Source organism: Rhamphochromis sp. 'chilingali' (assembly GCF_963969265.1).
Source record: "Rhamphochromis sp. 'chilingali' genome assembly, chromosome: 15".
Taxonomy (NCBI): Eukaryota; Metazoa; Chordata; class Actinopteri; order Cichliformes; family Cichlidae; genus Rhamphochromis; species Rhamphochromis sp. 'chilingali'.
Window position 1 is genome coordinate 21,630,276 of NC_137942.1, and position 21,945 is coordinate 21,652,220.

Consider the following 21,945-nt stretch of genomic DNA (forward strand, 5'->3'; position numbering starts at 1 on the left):
TAAGAACAAAGAGATTGCAGTCAAGGCTGAAATTTACTTTTCAGCAGGGAGGTGTTCTCGCCTACAGCTCACTGTTTCTGTTTTTAATGCAGAGCAGGCCTGATGCAGATGCTCAAACTAGAAGTCTGCACATTGCCACCTAAAGAACAATGACGCTTAGAATCAGGCAATGGCGGTATCGCAACATTTCTGGGCACGAAATTTAAACCACTGCTTGTGGTTTTGGGAGAGGCTATACCGTGAGATATTTAGCAATGATTTGTTGATAGCGCTGCAGATTCCACACACACAATTTTACTCCAACTCTGGCTAATGATCAGTTTTCAAACCTCTAAAAGATTTATTATTTTAGTGAGCTAAAATGAAATAAAATTGAAAGATTGGACAGATGGATAAACTAAACAGTGTTTTTCACGCCTAGTTTTAGTTTTTAGTTTGGTTAACTGCAATAACATTGATGCAGTCAGAAAAAGAAGTACACCCTCGGTCAGTTTTAGTATCAGGACACAATAAAGTCAAGAGTTAATATTTATTTATTTTTTTAAACGGATCTAAAATGTTGCAATAATGTGTGAAAAAACAAATGCGCCCCACGATTCAGTAGCTTCTATAACCACATGCAGCAATAACTTGGAATAATGGTTTCCTGTATGATTTTATCAGTGTCTTGCTGTGCAAGTCCACTTTTGTTTACAGCATTGCTTCAATTCAGTAACCTCATGTTGACATTTGATCTCTGAGTGGGTCATTGCAACACCGTTAGTAGAAAAATAGCCTCATTTGACTCCAGAATACCTTGGTATACAAACAAGTTCATGGAGTTCATGGTCTGCAACGTCCCAAATCATCACCCCTCCACCACCGTGCTTGACACAGTTCATTTGTGCTGTTTGTGCTGATATGTTATGTTTACTTTTCTCCATACATAATGCTGTGTATTACAGTCAAACAGCTTCATTTTAATCTTGTTGTGATTTCTAACTTTGCAAACCTAAGCTGCACTGCCATGTTGATTTTAGAGAAAAGAGGCTTTCTTTTGGCATCTCTTCCAAACAAGTCATACTTTTTCAGTCTTTTTCTAATTGTCCTGTCATGAACTTTAACATTTAACATGCTAACTGAGGCCAGTAGAGTCTGAGAGGTACTCTTAGGCTTTTTTGCAGTTTCTCTGAGCATTGCATGGTTTGACCTTGGGGTGAACATGCTGGGATGTGCACTCCTGAGAAGACTGGCAACGCTCTTGAATGACTTCCACTTGTGAATAATCTTCCTCACTGTAGACTTCAAATTGGAACCCTTTCCCGATTGATGTCTAAGATCATCACTGCTGTGTCAGTGCAGCACCTGAAAAACTGCCCGAACTTCTGCTTTCATAGGGGGGCTCGCACTTGCTGGCGAGCAGTCGATCAAAAGTGTTTTTTTAGACCTTTAAGGACAGGATGATTTTTAATTATTTCCTACATTTGATTTTGCTCTGAATTGCAGTCATTTTAACTGACATGGACTCTCCAGGTGTGTATAAAGCCTGATATTATCCCTGCATGATTTGGGTGTTCCAAAGAGCTCAGAGTCATCCACTGTGAAACGCCCGTCTGCCTTCTTGTTCATTGTGGCTGAGGTCACGTGACTGTGGAGGAAAATCAGCGACAGTCAGCACTCCTTGGTCTTCGTTGGTGTCAAAGTTGGAGTGCAAACCAGGCGTTAGAGCATGTCTCTGAAGAATGGAGAGCTACTTCTTGTGGGTCAAACTTCAGAGTATAGTACAAAAAAACCTGCAGACTTGAATATCATTCACTGCAGAGTAGATATGCTTCATCCTCTCCCCTTTACCGATCCATCAGTCAATACAACATTACAACATCCACTGTGAAACGCTTGCCTGCTTATCATTCCTTCCTTTCTTACTTCATGAGATAAATATTCCATCGCATTCACACTTCTATCAGTGTTTTCATATAAAGACGGTCTCTCTATACTGTATAATCCAAGCTTTCTTTATGCCGGACTGTCAGGTGGATGTCAGGTGTAAAGGTGAGTATAGTGAGTGATGACTCATCTCGTCTTTCACTCCCAGACTGGCTGCATTTGACCCATTAGTTTAGTAAACAGTTTTTCTGGTTCGCAGGATGTTTGACCAGTTTCCCTTCACTCCGTGGTCTAACCAGCCAGGGGCCAGTAAGTCAGTCAAACTGGTTCCTCTGTTTCAGTGTTTTTACTGTTCACACCTGTAAATAGCTTTGATGTAAGAGCTCACACGCCTTCCTCAGCCGTTTGCTGTTTAACCATCAACCTCGACTGAGAGACCGACACACTTGTCCCTCACACTGCCTCCTCATCTCTCATCAGTAATCTGGTTCATCCTGTGTTCTTTTCTACCATCTATCTTGTCCCGTTTCACCGTGACACAAATATGTCACTATAGAAATCTTGGCATCTCTCTCACACACACTTACACACAAACCTTATCCCTTCATCCACAACTCAGACACTTCAAAGTGACTCAGCAGTTTTAAAAAAGATCAGAGGGAGAAAACAGCAGTGCTATTTCTGGTACACCTTTAACTCCTTTTCTTCTTTCCCCCCGTTGGATTGCGGTAGCTTATTGACTAACTGTCAGTGACAAGCCAGGGATGACTCTGTCAGGAAGAATGAAAATAGAGGTTTGTTAGAACAAAAGCAGTGACAAGAGAGTGAAAGGCAACAGAAGTGATTGAGAGCAGAGGAATGGTCAAACGTAACCCAGTTTACCAGCTTCATGTCAAACATTACAGTGTGGTGAGAGAAGCGGCTCTGCATTCCTTACATAACGGCGGCCGAATGTCAGCGCAAAACTGTCCTTAACATCGGTGACGTGATGCGTTATCGCACAGATCTATTATTATGTTGACAGAATTACATGCCAGTGAGGCGTCTCCTGGCACAGGATACAATAAGACCATAAAATGAGCAAGTGTTGTAAAACTCTAATTACCGTATAAGTAACATGTACATATTTGTTGACACTTTTATAAAATACACCTAAAAGACAAGTAACAACTCTTTTAACTTGACTAGAATTTCATGTTTAGGTTGTGTGGCTATATACATGGATATATTTTCCTCTTTAAGAGAGTTTTAGACACGTCTAAAGTGATTCTAGTTTTTTAGTTCCTTTTTGTTAACCAGGGTTTGATTTACTCAATCATAATACCAATTTTTGTTTAATCAGAGAGATCAAGCTTTATTGTATTTGCACGTTGTGCTCAGTGTCCACTCAAAAATGTATTAAGATCCAGGAAAAACGAGTAGATTGGCACGCTACAGTAGCTTTTCCTGTTGATGCAGTTAACAAGCTGATGTACTTAATCAGACTGAGAAAACTTTAAAAAAGATAGATGTTGTTTATATGTTAAAAGCGGGTCATTATATTCTCTTGCAATAGATACCGACCTTCGGGGGCCCAAGATGTACCTGTGTGCCAAGTTTGGTTACTCAGCTCCTGATGGTCTATGAGGAATTAATGGACAAAGAAACAAACAAACAGAGAGACAGCCCTTATTATTATTATTATTATTATCTGAATTTAATATAAATATATTAATTAATAATTATATCATTTAATTTACTGAAATTGTGATGAATATGCTGTGTACATATGAAAATAATGCCCCTGGAATTTTGCTGTTTGACATTAAACAGAAGAAAGACTCATAGTGGACTCTATTTGACCGGGAGCATTTCCATAACTTTTAAGTGTGGAGGCACAGGGCAGACCAACAATGGTGCTTGGAGGTAGCAGGGAGGATCAAAATGCTTAGTATATTACTTATTAATATTTAATAAGTTTAGAAAATTTATGTACAAACCACAGTTTTTAAGCTCATATGTGGCCCTGCCTCCAGATTTATTATGTAAAAAGTGGAGCTGCATCAGAATTTAAACCTAATCTTTTGATGGATAGCTGAAAAAAGTTATAAAATTATAATTTTACTTACATGGCATAATAATTCACTGGTTACATATTCAAACATGTTTAAAATACCTAATACCTAAAGTCATGTGAAATAAAAACAAATCAGAATCATATACATGATATTATTGGATTTTAATTATTGATTTATTCATGTGTATGTTCCTGTAATGTTGCTCAGCAGCTTGGTTATAAAACTGAAGTTAATCTGTAAAAATAATAAGTATCTAAAACTTTAAATTATATAGCATTGGGCACAAAATGCAATAATTGCATTCAAAATATGGAGTAATCTAAAGTAAAAGCCGAAAGTAGCATAACATTGAAATACTCAAAGTACAAGTACATTAAATCTGTTAAATTTAATTGACCATTTAATTAAATGGTTTGGGGGATTGTGAGATTAGCAGTGCTCCAATGGCTTTGGTAGAGGGAACTTCAGGATAAAACTGATTATAAAAAAAAAAAAAAAAAGGGGGGGGGGGGGGGGGGGGGGGGGGAAATAGCACCAACAAAACTGATCAAGATCACAGCAAATTATGGCACATGTGACCTTTTCATTAAAAAGAACACAAGATCATTGTAAAATACACACTAAAAGCAGATACATTAAATACCAAATAAAGTCCAAGCTTCAGGGCTCAAAGATGTGAATGTATCACTTTATTTCAATGATTTTGTTACAGGATAAGGAAGACCGATCCAAGTTCTTGCTGTCAGTCACATGAAGTTTGTTCCTCATAAGCAACTGCAACAGTTTCAACAGAAGCAAAACATGTATACAATGTTTAAATTCACTTGCAGTATATGTATTTTAAGATCACACGTGGATAAGAATAAATACTCAAGAACAAACGATTGATCAGTAAATTGAGTTGAGCATGTTACATTTTAAGCAGCGCGTTTTTCTTCTTTTTTTGTATTAACAAAGCGATGTCGGGGCAGTGTTCGTCTTACTGTCACACTGTAACACAGTGACTCCTTTCACTGGTCCACTGAGCACGCTCAAACACACACACACGCACACACACACATATATACGCGCACACAGATACAATCAACACAATCAACACACTTCTCACTCCCTCATCGTCACACAACATGCATGTATGTATGTAAAGACTGCAGCTTTACACCTGTACAGACACCCCCCCCCCCCCCACACACACACACACACCAGCTCAGTGACAGAGGAATCTGCTGTGTCAGTATCCTCTAAGTGTTCACACTCACAATGACTTTCTGTCCAGCTCCTGGTGAAAAGGATGGCAAAATACTGGAGTAAATGAGCCAGAGAGCAAGCCTGCCCTTCCTTCAGGAGTTTTCATGGGCCACACACTTTTCCCCTCAGTTTAGTGTTTATGTGTGTTACTTTTCTAAAAGAGATGGTATGCTGTAATAAATGATTATAACTGGGAGTATGTATGACTTTGAATATATGTGAGAGTTCTCCACAGTGTAAAGGTCCATGTCTGGATCGGAGGAGAAAGTGGAGTCTTCAGGATCAGATGATCAGATGAGCCTGCAGCAAAGGCTGATTTAAAGGGCGACATCACAGGGGGGCATTGGGAGGAATCAGTTTAGGGAACGGGTCGTTCGGTGGTAGCTCCGTCGTTTGCTCCAGGAAGTTGACGGGCGAGTGCAGAGCGGGGGAGCAGCGTGAGTGTCTTTCAGGATGGCTCGTCGGTGAACCCGAAGGAATGGCCGTGCGCTTGTTTGACACGAGGTCAGGTCACTGGCAGTGATAAATGGGCTGGACGTACTCTGGAGGGAAGTAGCCCACGCGTCCATGGCAACGGCCCCTCCAGCGCACCGAATCAGAGCAGTCAATGAGTTCAATGACATCACCACGCAGGAAGCGTAGCTGGGACGGGTGGTGCGGGGTGAAGTCGAAGACAGCTTGGGCATGATGGGAACGCTGTGGGTCAGGAGGGAGAGAGGGAACAGGAGGGAGGGGAGGAGGAAAAAAAAAGAGAGTTAATCACACATTTTCATCACAACAGTAAGTTAATACCCAGTTAATAGCGTCAAAGAAAATACTAAAAGTAACCCACCCCTGTGTTGAAGACAGCTATCAAGCTATATAAGATTTACACATTAGCCCGGGGAAGTGAACCTTAAAGCCAGAATTGGCCCAACAAAGACTCCAGTATAAAGTATAAATGCAAATATTATACAAAATTTTAAAATGAAAGAATTTCTGTATTCTGAATTTTTTAAAGATTTTTTTGTATATTTTTCTTCAACCACACATTTGCCATTTACAGAAGCCTCTGTTAAAAAACAGGTAGAAAATTACTGTTGTTGTTGTTGTTGTTGTTGTTGTTGTTGTTGTTGTTGTTGTTGTTGTTGTTGTTTTTTATAGTGTGGACAAGTGAGCTACCAGAACTCTTTCTGTCAGTTTACACTTTAAAGTCCAAAGAGTCATAATGACAGTCTTCTTTCACTGATATAACAAACTATTATGACTGAACTTCTTTTTCTTAAATTAAAATATCTCTGAGATTAAATGTGCAGTTAAACTTCTGTACAGTCACAGAAAGGGGAGTTTCACTGGCCTGCTTAAGTAGGCTGCATGTGGCCCACGATGTAAAATGAGTTTGACATCCCTGTATTAGAAAATGAGAGATGAGGCCTTTTCATCGCACAATATAAAGACACCACATGTCAAATGTCAATGAAGCTCTTTTTTACCAATTCAATCCAGAAACAAAGAACATGAATGCTACTTTTCTATTTTTAAAAGCTGGAAAGGAGGCAGTAAGCTTCTGTAATCCAACATCTCCCACATAAAATGAGTCATAACACACCGGTGCAATGTGTGTAGTATTCAGTGGGGTTACGCTGTAGCAGCATGGTGTTATTTGCATGTGACGGTCAAATATGTTACTCGTCAAATGAGGGGGTTGTAGAGTTATTAACGTGTTTATCTCGCTACGTTTAGATGGCTGCAGAAACCAAATCAACTTAATGTCCTGCAAAAGACAGATGTTTCATGCTGATTTAATATCACAGCCAGTTTTGGGTATCCTAGAAACTGTTAGTAAGCCTGCAGTCTGAGAGCAAAATTCTTTATTAGGGTGATACAGTACTATCAGGACCAGGGAAACAACTAGATCTATCCAAGAGTAGCATATGCTAATGGACAGATACTTATATAGCACCTTCCACTACAGCTACAACTACACTACAGCAACTCTCATTCACCCAATCACACACACTACTTCTGGTACTTCAGCTTCCTCCCACAGTCCAAAGACATGCATGGGGTTAGGATAAATGGCTAAATTGGCCATATGCATGAATGTAATGTGACTTGTTGACTTGTTGTTTGTCTCTCAGTGTTGTTCCTGTGTTAGACTGGAGTACAGTCCAAGGTGTACTCCCTCTCTTGTCCTATGACAGCTGGGATAGGACGGTGAACTGAAGGTGAAACTGATGAAAATGAATGGGTGGCTGGTTTTGTTTCGAGGGCTTCAAGGACTTGTGATACTGAGAAAGTGATGGAAGCTGTAAAGAAAACCATGCGTGTAGGGCATATTTTCAAGGGGAGAGCGAGTACAGACACACAGCGATGTTAGAAAGGACCTAACAGACAGAAAAACAAAGAACATGCTGCTTACTCCCACTCCAGACACACCACTAATCTGGCCCTGTTGGGTTTAAAGTTACCATTCTGACACATTCCACTTTCTTTACCCTTCGATTCTCAGACTGTCCTTACCTGACAGCAGGTTAATATCAATGAGGCAAGATATTTTAGATTGCTGTGACACTTTTATGGTGATGAACATCATGTGCTTTGCATAAAATTCTCATTATGCGCACCTTCGTGAAGCATGAAAATCACTTCGCGCCACTCTTCTCCTCAAAAGCCTTGTTTAATAATAATAATAATAATGGATACTTTATTGATCCCCATGGGGAAATTACTTGTTTTTCTCTGCATTTGACCCATTCACTCAGTGAAGCAGTGGGCAGCCCACTAAGCAGGCGCCCGGGGAGCAGTGTGTAGGGACGGTACCTTGCTCAGGGGTACCTCAGGGTAGCCGTTAAGTGGATTCGAACCGCCGACCTTCCGATCATGGGGCGACCACTTTACCTACTGAGCTATCCCTGCCCAGCGTTGGGTTTTATCCGATATTTAAATTGAGTAAATGGTAGATTTTAGTTTCTCTTGGTCATAAAAGAAAAACACAGAGGGATGGGTATGCAACGGAGAGGTGCTATCAGTCCAGAATGATGAGTGTAATAAACACACATGCCCACTAAAAATAACAACAACAAACAACGCTTATAATGCTTGTCGCTGTGATGTTTGATGGCAATCCAGGGCAAGGGGAGCCGCTTTAAATTCAGCCCTCAGATTCTTCTCTCTCTTCCTCAAGATGTTTTTCTTTGAGTTCACAAAAGTACTGTTTTTCTTCTCCCTCGATCGCCGGCCTCCTCTGATCGCTGCTGACTCGTGAAGTAAAAGCAGTTTAAGAGTGGCAGAACAAAAGTGGCTATTTTAAGGAGAGAGGCTCGAACTTAACTAACCCGGCTATCACTGGCGCTCCCACAGAAGAAGGTGGATGTGATGTGAACTGCGAGGGAGCGGGGAGGCTGCAATGAATACCAATATTGTTTTTTATATGTAGGTGCGTAGATATCTATGTTGCAATTCTGGGCTTTTTTATTGTGGACTGCTTTATCTTAGAGTAAGGCCCAATAAAATGACATCCAAGTAGCGGTAGGCACACAAAACATGTACACAGTTACAAACAAGTACATGCACTAACTAGACAGTGGGATTAGGATCAAGAAACCCAGACAGAATCCATCAGGCCTGCAAATCTATATAATCCTCACAGTCTTATGATTTATTGTTTCACTGATCTAGTCGAGACTTCTAGTTTGTGTGGGTTGCACAAGAAGAACCCTTTCATTCTTGTTCTCTCTTGTAAAGACAAATACAATCCATGTATCCTTGTGATTAGGGTTGACTCTACCGCCTAAGAGAGCACTGACAGTACAGCTTTTGCTAGTTCCCTTGTGCACAGAATGCAACGAAAATTCCTCCAATACTGCTTGTTTGCCCCTTTGCACAAGGTCCAAGTTTTCCAGGGTAAAAGGGAAGGCTTTGCAACACAAGGACATGAGGATATTAAGGGATGTGTTAGGAGAATTATTTCCTATTCTGCCATACTGAGATAAGAAGCTATCAAGAGCCATGTAATGAGCTGATGTGGAATTAGTTTGGGAAGACAAACAAAACAATAGGAGGGTCAACACACACACACACACACACACACACACACACACACACACACACACACACACACACACACACACACACACACACACACACACACATACATACAAAAAAACCCACCATGGTGCAACATGATTCAAGGACTCACAAGTGCTCAACACACTCGGTTCACGTCTGTGAAACTGACCTATTTAGTCGAACACAAAAAGTAAGAGAAACACTGAACACAATCTTTTCATAACCTCGTCTTTCTTTATAATCTAAATGGTTAAAGGGGGGGAATGAACAGTTTTTTTCTTTGTATTCTTATTTCTTTTATGAAAGAAAAAGAAGTGATGCTGTGAAGAAGTGGATACTGAATACTGTTAATATTTCAGAGCTTTGAGCGTGCACATCAAGCTCACAAAGAAGAAAGAGCTGCTGAGCAAATACACAAGAAAGTGCCAGACTGTTTATTTCCCAGTTTGCCATATTGTTGTCTGGTTAACTGGTCTTTAGGGCAAATTTCTTTCATTTAGTATTTTCTTTGGGGGTTTTTTCTTCTCCAAAAACGGCACAGAGTATTTTGTAGCTCACACAATTCTGTCCACAGTGGCACCTCGGAGATGCTTAAGAGTCCTTCTCATGATCAAAACCCAAATAGAAACCCTAAATATGGTTTTGCCACCATAACCAGGTTAAGTCATTCATCAAACAATCTTTTCTCCAAGAGAAGTAAAGCGTGAGTTGTATGACCGTGTGCAAACGCTGCCAGTGGAAGACGCTGGGTGTTGGAGCTTTGTTGATGCCCAAGGCCAAGACGCGAAGACCAGCTGACTGTGATTTTATATAGCTTGACGGTGAAAAAGCCAGATGGGTCCAAAGCTAATATCAATGTTTCATGTGTGCTTTTAATCTGCGCATCTACCTACTGGGAAACCAAGCCCACTGATGAAGAAGAATTGAAGATAACTGGATACGGATGGAGCCAGTGCAGAAATGATCGGCTGGTGTTTACATGATTGCATCTCTCTTTTTTCCCCCCACCTTTGATCCTCTCACAGATTAAATTGTAAAGAAGTAGAAGGCTGTAGAAATACATTATGTTTATGGAGATTCAATGCTAAGGAAAGCTCTCCACAGACAGGCACAGAAAATACACCTTAAAGCTCAAATTAAAACAGTAAACACATATGGAGACATAAAGAACTGACTAAGCTGCTGTGATCTCGTGTGGAAAGACAGAAAGGCTGCATAGCCATGTAAGGAAAGCACGGCACCTTTGGCTCTGGGGCATGATGTGATTCAGATTCAAAGTGACCTACAGGGCAACAACATCACAGCCAGTGTGCTAAACACAGAACGATACAAGGATACTGTATATGACCAGCAGCTGACACTTCACTGTAGTTATTTTCACTTATTTTTTCTCAAAACAAAGTCACACTGTTGCTGTATGTGGGCGAAACTCCACAGCAATGGATATAGAATTAATTTGTCATGTCCTAAAGGTACAGTGTGTAAAAGATGTCTAGATGTCTGTGGACTGCAGCCAACGGAAGTTTGTTTTCTTACTCTTCCTAATTCAAGTGCATAATCCTAGCTAAGGTGGCCACTATAGGATAAACAACTCTATTTATATCTTTCTATATTTATCTGTAGTGAGCATAGGCTGTCTGCTGTTTAAGTCAGCTGGTGTCTACGTCTGTTTACTCTGGAGGAGGCTGTAAAACATTTAGAAGAGAGTCTGATGAGTGAATGAAACTCACTTCTGTCTGATGACTGCAATACTGAGGTGAGTTGTTGATATCGTGAACTTTTCTGTGTTTACCCCAGCTAGCCTCTGCTGTTTTGGCTCACAGTAGAGCTCTTAGTCTCTATTGTTGCTGTTAACCTCTGTTAGCTACTGTTAGCCTGTGTTAGCTGCTGTTGGCCAGTGTTAGTGATATCCTGAACGTTTCTGTGTTTGCCCCAGCTAGCCTCTGCTGTTTTGGCTCACAGTAGAGCTCTTAGTCTCTATTAGTTGCTGTTAACCTCTGTTAGCTACTGTTAGCCTGTGTTAGCTGCTGTTGGCCAGTGTTAGTGATATCCTGAACATTTCTGTGTTTGCCCCAGCTAGCCTCTGCTGTTTTGGCTCACAGTAGAGTCTCTTAGTCTCTATTAGTTGCTGTTAACCTCTGTTAGCTACTGTTAGCCTGTGTTAGCTGCTGTTGGCCAGTGTTAGTGTTATCCTGACCATTTCTGTGTTTGCCCCAGCTAGCATCTGCTGTTTTGGCTTACAGTAGAGTCTCTTAGTCTCTATTAGTTGCTGTTAGCTTCTGTTAGCTTGTGTTAGCTGCTGTTAAAAGACACTTAATGAATGAACTTGCGATGTGAGTAATTAAATGTAATTAAACTTTGTAATTAATGTAGTTAAACTTTTATTAGAGGGTAAGTGTGATTTTTAGGACACACAAGCCTAGCTATATTACAATATTGGGAATAAATGAGCATGTAGAGCCCTGACTTCAGTTCAAGAGATGAGGTTTGATGTGAGGAGGAAGACAATGAAGTAGAAATGAGGGAGGAGAGCGAGCAGTGGTGAAGGAGGAGAAAAGCATAATGAGAAACAGATCATGAAAATATACATGTACAAATGTTCAATAGTCATATAAGTACAACATATTTTTCTATTACATACGTTAAAAAATAAGTGACTGCATTTTTAAGGTTAGCCATACATGTAAACAACCAACACTGTCACAGTACGGCTGTGTGCAGGCAAAAGTAGGACCCAAACGCAAACTCACAGAGACAAAAGGTAAACTCAAAAAACACAGCTTTATTGCTGGCGTGGAGTGGGAAAACAACAGTACAAAACTAAACTGGGAGAACTAAAACACACGGCGCCACAGGGAAACATCACACAGCTATGAGGGAGACTACGACACTGACAAAGAGAAACACAGGGCTTAAATACACAGAGGGATAACGAGGGAATGAGACACAGAAGGAGGGCACAGCTGGGAGAAATCAGGACTGGACGAGACAGAGACGCAAAACTAGAAACACTCACATGAGGCATGGACCTTCAAAGTAAAACAGGAAGTATCACACAGAGACGCGAACTAGACACAGTGGAGACAGCAACTAAGAAACAGAGACAAACCATAAGGCAGAGGTCTAAGAACCAAAATACACAGAGGGAAATACTCAGCTTTGAACACAAGAGACTAGACTAGAGGGAGTAACAAAAGACCAACCATGAGAACATAATGCACAATGCAGGGTGACAGAAAACAAGAAACTCAAACATGCAAAAGACACACCATAAACAGAACAGAGGGGGCACAGAGAGACATGAAGGGCAGGGGAGACTTAACATGGGTTGAAACACAAGGGGGAACTAATAAGCAAATCAACATAGGAGGCCTAATGAGCTAAACATACTATAAACATCAAAATGAACTAAAACTCAAAACACTGGGTCCTAAGACCCAGGATCGTGACAAACACATGCCACATTTTATATATATTATTATTATTATTATGAACACATGTTTCAGGAAGATAATTACATAACACTGTCCTAGTGGACCCTTAATAAGCTTGCTTCTGATGGGGCAACTTTCTGACCTGAGACTAATGATGCTGCGTAATATAAAGACAATCAGAATTTGGTTTTGTGCCTGACTCCTGTCACTGATGAATGGAACAGATATGATATAATATCATAGAACCAGGAAATTAAGCAGAACCAAATGAAAGAAAAAACAAAATTAAAAAAAACAACAACAACAACATTATTTGGTAAAACAGAAACAGTCTTTTATGGTACTTGAGGACCATGAAAGCCATATGTAGTGATAATGTGTATTTTTGTGTTTTTCTTTTTTTATTCTACTGCACGTATGTGAGCAAATTTAAAATACACTTTAAGTAATATTGAAGGTCCTGCTAAATGCTGATAGCAGAGTGGAAGTGGCCTGAAGATAAGAGCTGAAATAATCGATCATGAGTAAATGAATCTGCAGCGACTTTAATCATGTCCATAACTGTAAAATGAATTTCTTTTGGGTGTTGAACCATTAAATTAGAGCTTGTAGATGCATTTTCAAAACTATGGGAATTTTACATTTGCTTCTTTTGTTTTTAAAGAACAATTTTCTTAATTTCCTTAAATCGGCTCTGTGGCGTTGTGATTAACACATTTGCTTTACATGCAAAAGATTGATGGTGGAAGGGTAAGAAGAGTTAAGGTTAGGATTAGCATAAAGTGCTTTTACAGATCCTTAAATGTACAATATGTAGAAACTCCACTGATCATGAAAGTAATGCTGCTCTACTAATGCTTAGATAGACGCTGGGTGAACAGTGGCGGTTTCCATAAGCCCTATTATTTCTTAAGTTTAACCATATTCTTAAAAGTAACAGAAGAGTCACAGCTGACCTCTAATACCTGCATATTCATTGAGAATTCAGGGCAAATTGCCTGTGTCATCATAGTAAAATATGAGACAGAATAAATGGGGTGTAAAAAGCAATGAAATTAACAACCATAAACATCTTGTTAAAGCCTCCAGGCTGTTTTCTAGCAGTAAGTGCCAATAAAAGAATACAAGAATGCAGCATCTGTCCTAGTTTTGTTTCTCCTGTGTTCGTATTCCACTTCAGCTTGAGTTTGTCAGAAGTCACTGCACACAAGTGGATCCAAAAGTGTGTTTTTGAATGAGCCGTTTGAGCAGATGGAGAGAGGACAGTCATCCTTTTTGTGCTATTTCTGCCCAAACCACAAAGCCAGAAGTCATAACATAACACCACCTCCTCTGTGGTGGTGTCGTTGGTGTAGCCTTAAGCTTCCTGTGCATGAGCATGAGAAATTCTCAGAAAACTGAAATATTCAGAAACAAAACCTGGTGTTGTTTTCATGTGCTATTCACTCGCATTAAAGAGAATTCAATTATCACAGTATTTAGGTCATACAGTTTATTAGTCTCCCGGGGGATGGCTGTAGCCATCTTCCGTTTAAGTACCACCATAACTGCCTAAAGCTAAATTCATCACTTCACACCTGCTCCAGCTGCACTTGCACAGAGAGACGAATGCACTGCGCATCATCCCGAGTGATTTGGAGCACGCTCTGAACGGTTTTATGACCAGCCATGATGCAACTAATCAGGAGCTCAATTTGCAAAAAAAAGACTTTTTTTTAGGATGAAAAAAAAATCTGAAGGTTTCCTGTTCCATGAGACAAACTACAACAAATCTAGAAGCAGCTACTCCAAAAGCACATCATCACAACGATCAAATGCATCATCTTCACGACTCAGATATGCATACATTTTGTAAATTTTGGCTTTTTGTGTGCGCTTTTTTTGCCGTGTTAAATGGTTCATTCAGAAGGATTTTGGTTTACATAATTTTTCTACTGAATGCCCAGCTGCTTTCCTGTTGGGTGATGTCAGCTGCTCTTGCTAAATGTCTTTAATAAAATGTCCCACAATTAAAGTCTAACTTGTGGACATCCACTTTTTAACCTTTTGTTAAACAGTAAAGGTAGAAGTCAAAGTATTATTCTTTATCAGAGCAAATAGCCCTTACAGGTTACCCTAGCCTATTAAAACAATCTTTCCTTGGAGCCTGCTGTCCAGGCAACTAAGGTCATGTTAACAAGTGCCACGATCAATAGGGAGCTACCGTTAGCATGTGGGACTGATAGGACACTCAGGTTTCTTCATATCAGAGTAAGCATGGCAGACACCTGGATGATTTTGAGGTAGTACTGGGCGGGTCCTCTCATCCACATCGGCTCCAAATTTGGAGGGGTGGCCATGCACATGAGCTCAGTTAACCTTCGTATAGCTAAGGCACTGAGTATGAGTTAGCTTTTACACAGAAGTCAGTGCATTTTAGTGTCAATCCTGTAAATTATAAGTGCAAAGGTGTATTTTATTCTTTAGTAAACAGACATTTCCTTTTTTTAACGATGGTTTAAAATAATTTAGTGACGATTCTGGTGGTTTTACTTTGGGTTAAGGCTAATAATCTTTTTCTCTCTTTTTGTGGTGACATAAAGTATATTACTGCAGGCATTCTTCTCCAGGCTGGATCAGTAAGGATGCTATTATTACTTCAAGCAGAACATAAAAGGAACGTGGAGAAAGGAGGGCGAGAACTACAATGTGCTGCTACCTTGCCTGAAATACACTCGTGCATGTGTGTCTGTTTATTCCCTGCCTCCCTTTAGTTGTAATAACAGCACTGACTCATTGGCCACTAACATCACTTCTTCTCTGATCATCTGCAAAACACCACAGAGCAGCAGTGACTGGCTATCTGCAGGCCACCACCTCGGATGTCAGCACCTCTCTGCTTCTTTTTTGGCACTTCACAGAGCTGATCGTTAGGCGAAAGGTTTGATTTCAAAGGTGAACCGAACCGAGGCAGTGAAAGCAGTGGTCGCAAACAGATCCCATCTGCAAGGGTGCTTTGAAAACAGATGGCAGCATTAAGGATAAAGCTTGGATGTAATTCTAAGCTGCTCCAGAGTTGCTTTAGGATCATGTCTTCTTATTTGGGGTATTAAAAACATTATTAAGTCAATAAAGAAAACATGAGACAGCTCTATGGCAAAATTTGTCTGTGCATGTACTGTAAACACAGAGTACGAGGGAGCTCTTGCATTTTCTAACATAAAAACTGCAATTAAACCTTTATCACCACTATCATCTACAATCAAAAGAAAACATGCAGAAAACTGAAAAATCCAACTTCTTGAGGTTAAACGATCCAAACTTCAACATCATCTGTAGGCCATCTGAAGCACTGATTCTTAACTGATACTCAGTTGAGCTGTGGGCTAAGTAACCACATATGATGAGATCCATTTCAATGAGTGATGTGAGCAAAATTTACCCTGTCACATTCTGTTAATCCTCGACTCCCATCGAGCCCAAAATGAGAAAAGTGTAAAGTGCTCATGTAAATGACTTAAGATCAAGCCCATCTTGATTGTGACTCTTTTATTTTAAATATACAGGATCTGGAAATTACACTGCGCTGATATTACTCTTATGACGTTACGGCTCCCTAGCTGGAATAAGTAAGAAAGTCTGTGCTAAAAATCCAGCTGAGAAATTCATCCAGGGCACATTAAGCTTATGCCTTTGGCTTCTTCTGTGCTTCATATGATTGTAAAATACTGGACTCCATTCAGAAGTCTGAGTGAGTTACATGTTATGCATTTTGCAGGACTTTTTGTGTAACATAATTTTGCACAAATTAAGAAAAACAGCAAACCCTATTTATTTAAAATAACATATAGTACTGCGCAAAAGTCTCAAACTAGCCCTCGTTTCTTTATAGTTTATTAGGAAAATGACAAATAGGTGCAAGCATTTAATTAAAACATGCGACATGCACGATAATACAACATAAAACACCAAATTCTGACATTGTCTTAAGCAGCTTAACAAGCAAATGAAAATGATAAGATACAAGACTTTTGCACAGTACTGTAAATGACTTTTTGTTTGTTTAAAAGAAACTGGGGACTTTGTGATGTACAATAACAGCCAGCTGACAGAGTAGCAGGAGTAAACCATGAAGACAGGAGGCTGACTAAAAGAACGACTTAAGACAAAAACCACGCATCCAGCAATGCCAGACATTCCTCGGTTTCATTTTGAGAATTATAATTTTTGTCAGTGTAGTAAATGAAACATGATCTCCATGTGACAGCTAACACTGGCAGATGACTGCACTAAATTGATCGTTCTGTTCGCCGATGAATCGAGGTCAAATCTCGGGGCTGAAACCACAGAAGTGAATATGATGTTATATGAAGTATTAGCTTGTGGTTTGTGTTACAGTGACACAAACATGCTGTCAGGTCGGGATTGCTGTGGATCAAATCCCTTCGGTGCAACTGGGTTCGCCTGCGGGTGCGGCACTGCCTGCCGCTCCCAGGAGTAGTTACTGTGCAATACGAGCTTGTCTACATAATGACAACAACAACAGCAGCTTTTCCCATGATGACGCCTTCTCAGGAACTAACTGTCATTTCTCATACTAAAAATCAAATAAAGTACTACTAATGCTTGGGCTGTGCTTCTGGTTTACAGCTGTAGTATATCACTATCGTGTGCAGTCTTTTGGAGTCTACATATCACACTCTACATAGAGTGTGATCCACCTAAGACTGATCGGGTGATTGAATTATGGAGTAAAGTAATAATATGCCCAAATTTGATATGTAGCTACCTCATGACTAATGCGTAGAATTGCCTTTTAGAAAATCAGTTTCCTTTAACACTGCTGTGCTCAGTCCGTCTGGCACGCTGTCTAAGATGACTGATTTGATTTTGCTCCAAACTGGCGGCTGCTCTGTGATGTTTCATTACAAGCTGCACCTCTACGTCAAACATCAAACTCCGCCGACGCAGTTGCAGCTCCAGAAATTCCACATATGGAGTTTTTCCCATAGTTATCAGCTACATTAGATTGACAGGTTATGCCTTCGAGTCAAATGAAAAATGAATACTCAGCTTGTTATGTTTGTCCAGGCGTACTGATTTGATAAGCACCGGATAATTTACTGTGTCTCGCCTGATAGTTAACATGATGTATGGGAGTACGGCGGAGGGAAGAGGAACGAGACAGAGACAGATGACAGCAAGAACAGATGTGTCTTAAATGGTTTGGTGAGGACACTCATAAGGATAATGGGATTAAAAAATGCATAGGGATTTTTTTATTTATTTTTTTTAGGTGATTTAGGTACATTTAATTTTTTTTAATTTAATATATTCCATTTCAAATAAATTATATTCAGGTTGCTTTTAAAAACTGTTTGTTTAAAGGGAGACTTTTGTGTACATTTTTACTTCTACTGTATATTTTTCTCCTAGGACTCCACTGGAACACATTTGCATTAGTCACAGTTTTAGCTCCTGCCTCTTTAAGGCCACCCCTCCCTTAAAGCACAGTTTAATCTGATTGGTAGCTCCTCACCTGGCTTTCACAATCAGAATCCAGTGCTAGCAAGCTAGACCTCCTTATCTCACCTGAAATGACCATAGAAGGAGACCTACAATGAGCAGATTGAGCTGAAAACTGATTGATTAGATCAGTTTAGAGGGTTTACTTTGTTACAGTACAAATACGAAAAAAAAAAAAAAATCAGGTTATAGCTTCCCCACTTAAATTTTATTTTAGATTGCTTTAAGAAAACCATGAAATCAAAAGAAACTCACCCTGGCGAAGTGCTCGGGGTCTCTCAGAAAGACCGTCCTCTCCTTGGCGATGCTGTTGCTGTGGTAGAAGTCCACCAGCTCGTTCAGAGAGGAGAACGCCTCGTCCCACACGTAGTACTGACTACAGCGATCCTGCAGTACCTTGAAATGCTGAACATGATCCCCATAACTGCAAAACAGGTAAACAAAGAGATGCAAACGATCATAAAACTGAGTATCTATGAGGATATGTGCTTCCTCGCAGTAGCATACCTTAACTAATGAGTTCCATTTTTTTGCCATTTTGTTAACTAACACTAAAAAAAATACAAAATCGTGAGAAAATCCTTATTTTGTTCCTCTTGATAAATCTTAATTTTGCTCATTTCTTTCTCCCCTGGTCATCCACAACACCACCCTGCAGTGGCTCCATGCTCACAAACACTGAGAATCACTGCCACAGCCAGTTTCCCTTTATTGGATTAAACTTCATGGAAATGAAATCTATAAAACACACTGGGCAAAATTCCCAAATCTCATTAAAAGTTTGAATATTTACTATTGTTTATATGGGACAAATTGCATATATATATATATCTGCAACAACACGGGTCATTTACTCTCAGAAATAATTTGGAAACAAAACGGTGACTTGTTAACTGTGTTGACGGTGCTTGGGCTCAATTTAAGGTCTATTGTAGGAATCATGGCTGAATAATCCTGCTTTTTAATCATGTACTCTATTGTCAATCACAAGGTCTCTTTATTTTTCTTTTAGTTTATTTCTTTTTGTCTTACAGTACATCTGGACCAACTATTTCTTAATAGTCTTAATGTTTAGCCTGCAAAGCCTCCTCCCAGATGTCAGCTGCTGATTGGACAATGGATTTAGTGCATTTCAATTTGCCTCTAAAATCAGTGGAGTGACCTCTGCTTGGTATTATACGTATAAGCAAGAGAAACGCTTGAGATTACAAGTCTCTTCCGTAAGAGTGTCGTGTCCTCGCACAGGCAGAATTAACCTGGTGTGTTTTTCATTTTGAGCCGGAAGCTGTGCCCGAGTCCAATCCCAGGACCCTGGGTTGACTTAAAGCTGTTGAAATAATGTGAAAACAGACAAGCTGTTACAAAGAGAAACCCAAACTACTGTGGAAATATCTAACACAGTCAGTTTCTCAGAATTCATAAAAGCAGACAATGACATTTTCACAGACTGCTCTGTGAGTCTCATGTCAAATAAACCCAATACCCTTTAAATTTAAATAAATGTGGTTTAGATGCTTTGTAGCACAAAATCAGCAACATTTTTAGACAGATTCTGATCAAAGCCAAGCAAAGCAAATGACAAATAATAATAAAATAAAGCCATAAGTGACACAAACAAAAATAGCCTAGGTGTTGAAGAGCTTTGCCTTGTTGTTATAATTAGAAGAGTTTGGCCAGCATTCATTGACAATCATACCTGCTCCCCTTGTCCTGGTCTGTGGTGGTTGCTAAGTAACTTCCCAGCTTATCTTTAGAAATCTGGACATCTCACCGTGATTACATGGTTACATAACTGCGTCTAACATGCAGCGGAAATCAGTGCAACACCCCCATATTTCTAAACACATCGCAGAGTAGGTGTGTGTGTTAATGTTATGTTAATGATTGCTAAAATATCACGTCGGTGGTTAAAGAGAGAGCCAACATTCTCTCTCCCATTTCTCTTCTAGCGCAGCGTCATCGGTGTGGATGGAAATACCGCCATTGAATGATGCATCCTAATAAGCGAAAAAGCACAATGTGGGATCTCTTTTTGGGGGGATTTGTGGTTTAACCTTGCTCGGCTCCTTCTGAATCGCGTCTGATTGGCCGTGCTCCAGGCTCGCGGAAAGTAAATGAGCATCGGCTTTTTTTCACCCAGAATTCCTTTCTCTATTCAGACACTGTGCTCCTGTGAACAAGCAGAGCTGGCTCCCTTATGACTGGATGGCATTCAGCTATACCTCCACCCTGCCCTTCTTTCTCTGCCTCCTCTTTTTCTCCAGCCTGTGTGTCCTTGTTTCTCTCCTCTCACGATCTGACTCCCAAAACTGAGGATTTTATTTTGCAGGAATATTAAATTAATCAAATGTGTCTTTCTAAAATGACAGCCTACCAGCATGTGAATATTAACTCATTCTGTATGACCAACAGTGCTTTTATTTTGCCCACAGGTCTGGTTGGCTTCAGCTATTTTGGTACCCTGTGCGAGGGTTTGAGGTTTGGTGAATAAACTCTGAGGAAAATTTCTGAACAGCCAGAAGCAACAAACACAACTTCACCTTGAATTAATGTTTAATCGGGTCTTAATTACATTTAATTTCGGGGACTCTTACAAACAGATCTGTCTGTGCCCCTCTGGCAACACACGAACACTGTGTTTTAAGCTGTAGTGTTCCTAGACCAATGCTGGGGTGGTAATGTTCATGAACTGCTACTTAAAGGCCACAATTTTTTTTTTATTATTGTCATATTGTTGCCATATCATTGCTGTCAGTGCAGACAATCACCTCTTAATATCAGTTCTTTCTAACTTTTCTCTCTTTATCTCACTTTGTCTCCATTGCCTTTCTTAATTCAGCTTCACACACACACACACACACACACACACACACACACACACACACACACACACACACACACACACACACACACACACACACACACACACACACAAAGCACAAAACTGTGGTCTTCTGTCAGAGTAATCTTCATCAGCCCCAATAATCTCCCAAGGTGTCTGGCGCCCTCTGCTGCACCCTACTGGTGGGGCTCTGTAACTGCCACCAGCTCTGCAACTGTGCAGCAGCTGCTTGTCTGAGGTAGTAAATCACACAATAAGCCCCTGCTGGATAACGAAGTCAAAATAAGTAAGGGGTGCTGTGAGAGGTGAACAGAGACGAGAAGATTTTAAAACAGGATGTGAGCTCAACACGGACTTTCCCTCGAGGGGATTCACAACAATGTAAAGCACAATTAAACACATAAAACAGATGGAAGAAAAGAAGAAAAGAAGGTAATATTTGAAGTTATTCTGCACCCTCTACATCCTTCTCAGTGGTAGTTTGAAATTTGAAAGAGAAAATTTATTTTCAGGAAATTAAAAATTATTATTATTTTCAGGAAAAAGAAATCAATAGAAAACGAAAAACAAACAAAAAAATTAATTTCAGTTTAGCTTTGGAATATTAATGTGAAACTGGCATCTATCATTAATGTTTGACATGCCCAGCCCCTCCCCCACCGGAAAAAGTGCCCATGCAAGTGACCAGAAGCTAGCTAAATACTGGCTGAACATTAAACCACGCTTGATGCTAAATTTACCCTGCCATGCAAAACACAAACACACATCAGTATCAGGAAAGAGGTAAAAATAATAATAACGCAGTTTGAGACTTTGAACACAAATCATGAGAAAACTAGCCTTAAAAAGTATTTAAATACTATTTTTTGCTGTATCGCAATGGCAACACACCTTATTTAGAATGAAATAAACCATAATCTAGAGTTAAATACTTGTATGTAAT

General features: G+C 39.9%; 1 protein-coding gene across 1 annotated transcript in view; it reads right to left on the reverse strand.

Moving 5' to 3' along the window:
- Positions 1-4,582: 4,582 nt before the first annotated feature.
- Positions 4,583-21,945, reverse strand: part of grapa (GRB2 related adaptor protein a) — a 34,458-nt gene continuing 17,095 nt past the window's right edge. Inside the window, exons 4-5 of the mRNA XM_080904297.1 lie at positions 18,416-18,584; positions 4,583-5,867 (exon numbers count right to left, since the gene is read on the reverse strand). Of these exons, the coding sequence (XP_080760423.1) occupies positions 5,682-5,867; positions 18,416-18,584 (355 nt within the window). The 3' untranslated portion in view covers positions 4,583-5,681. The remainder of the gene's footprint in view (positions 5,868-18,415; positions 18,585-21,945) is intronic.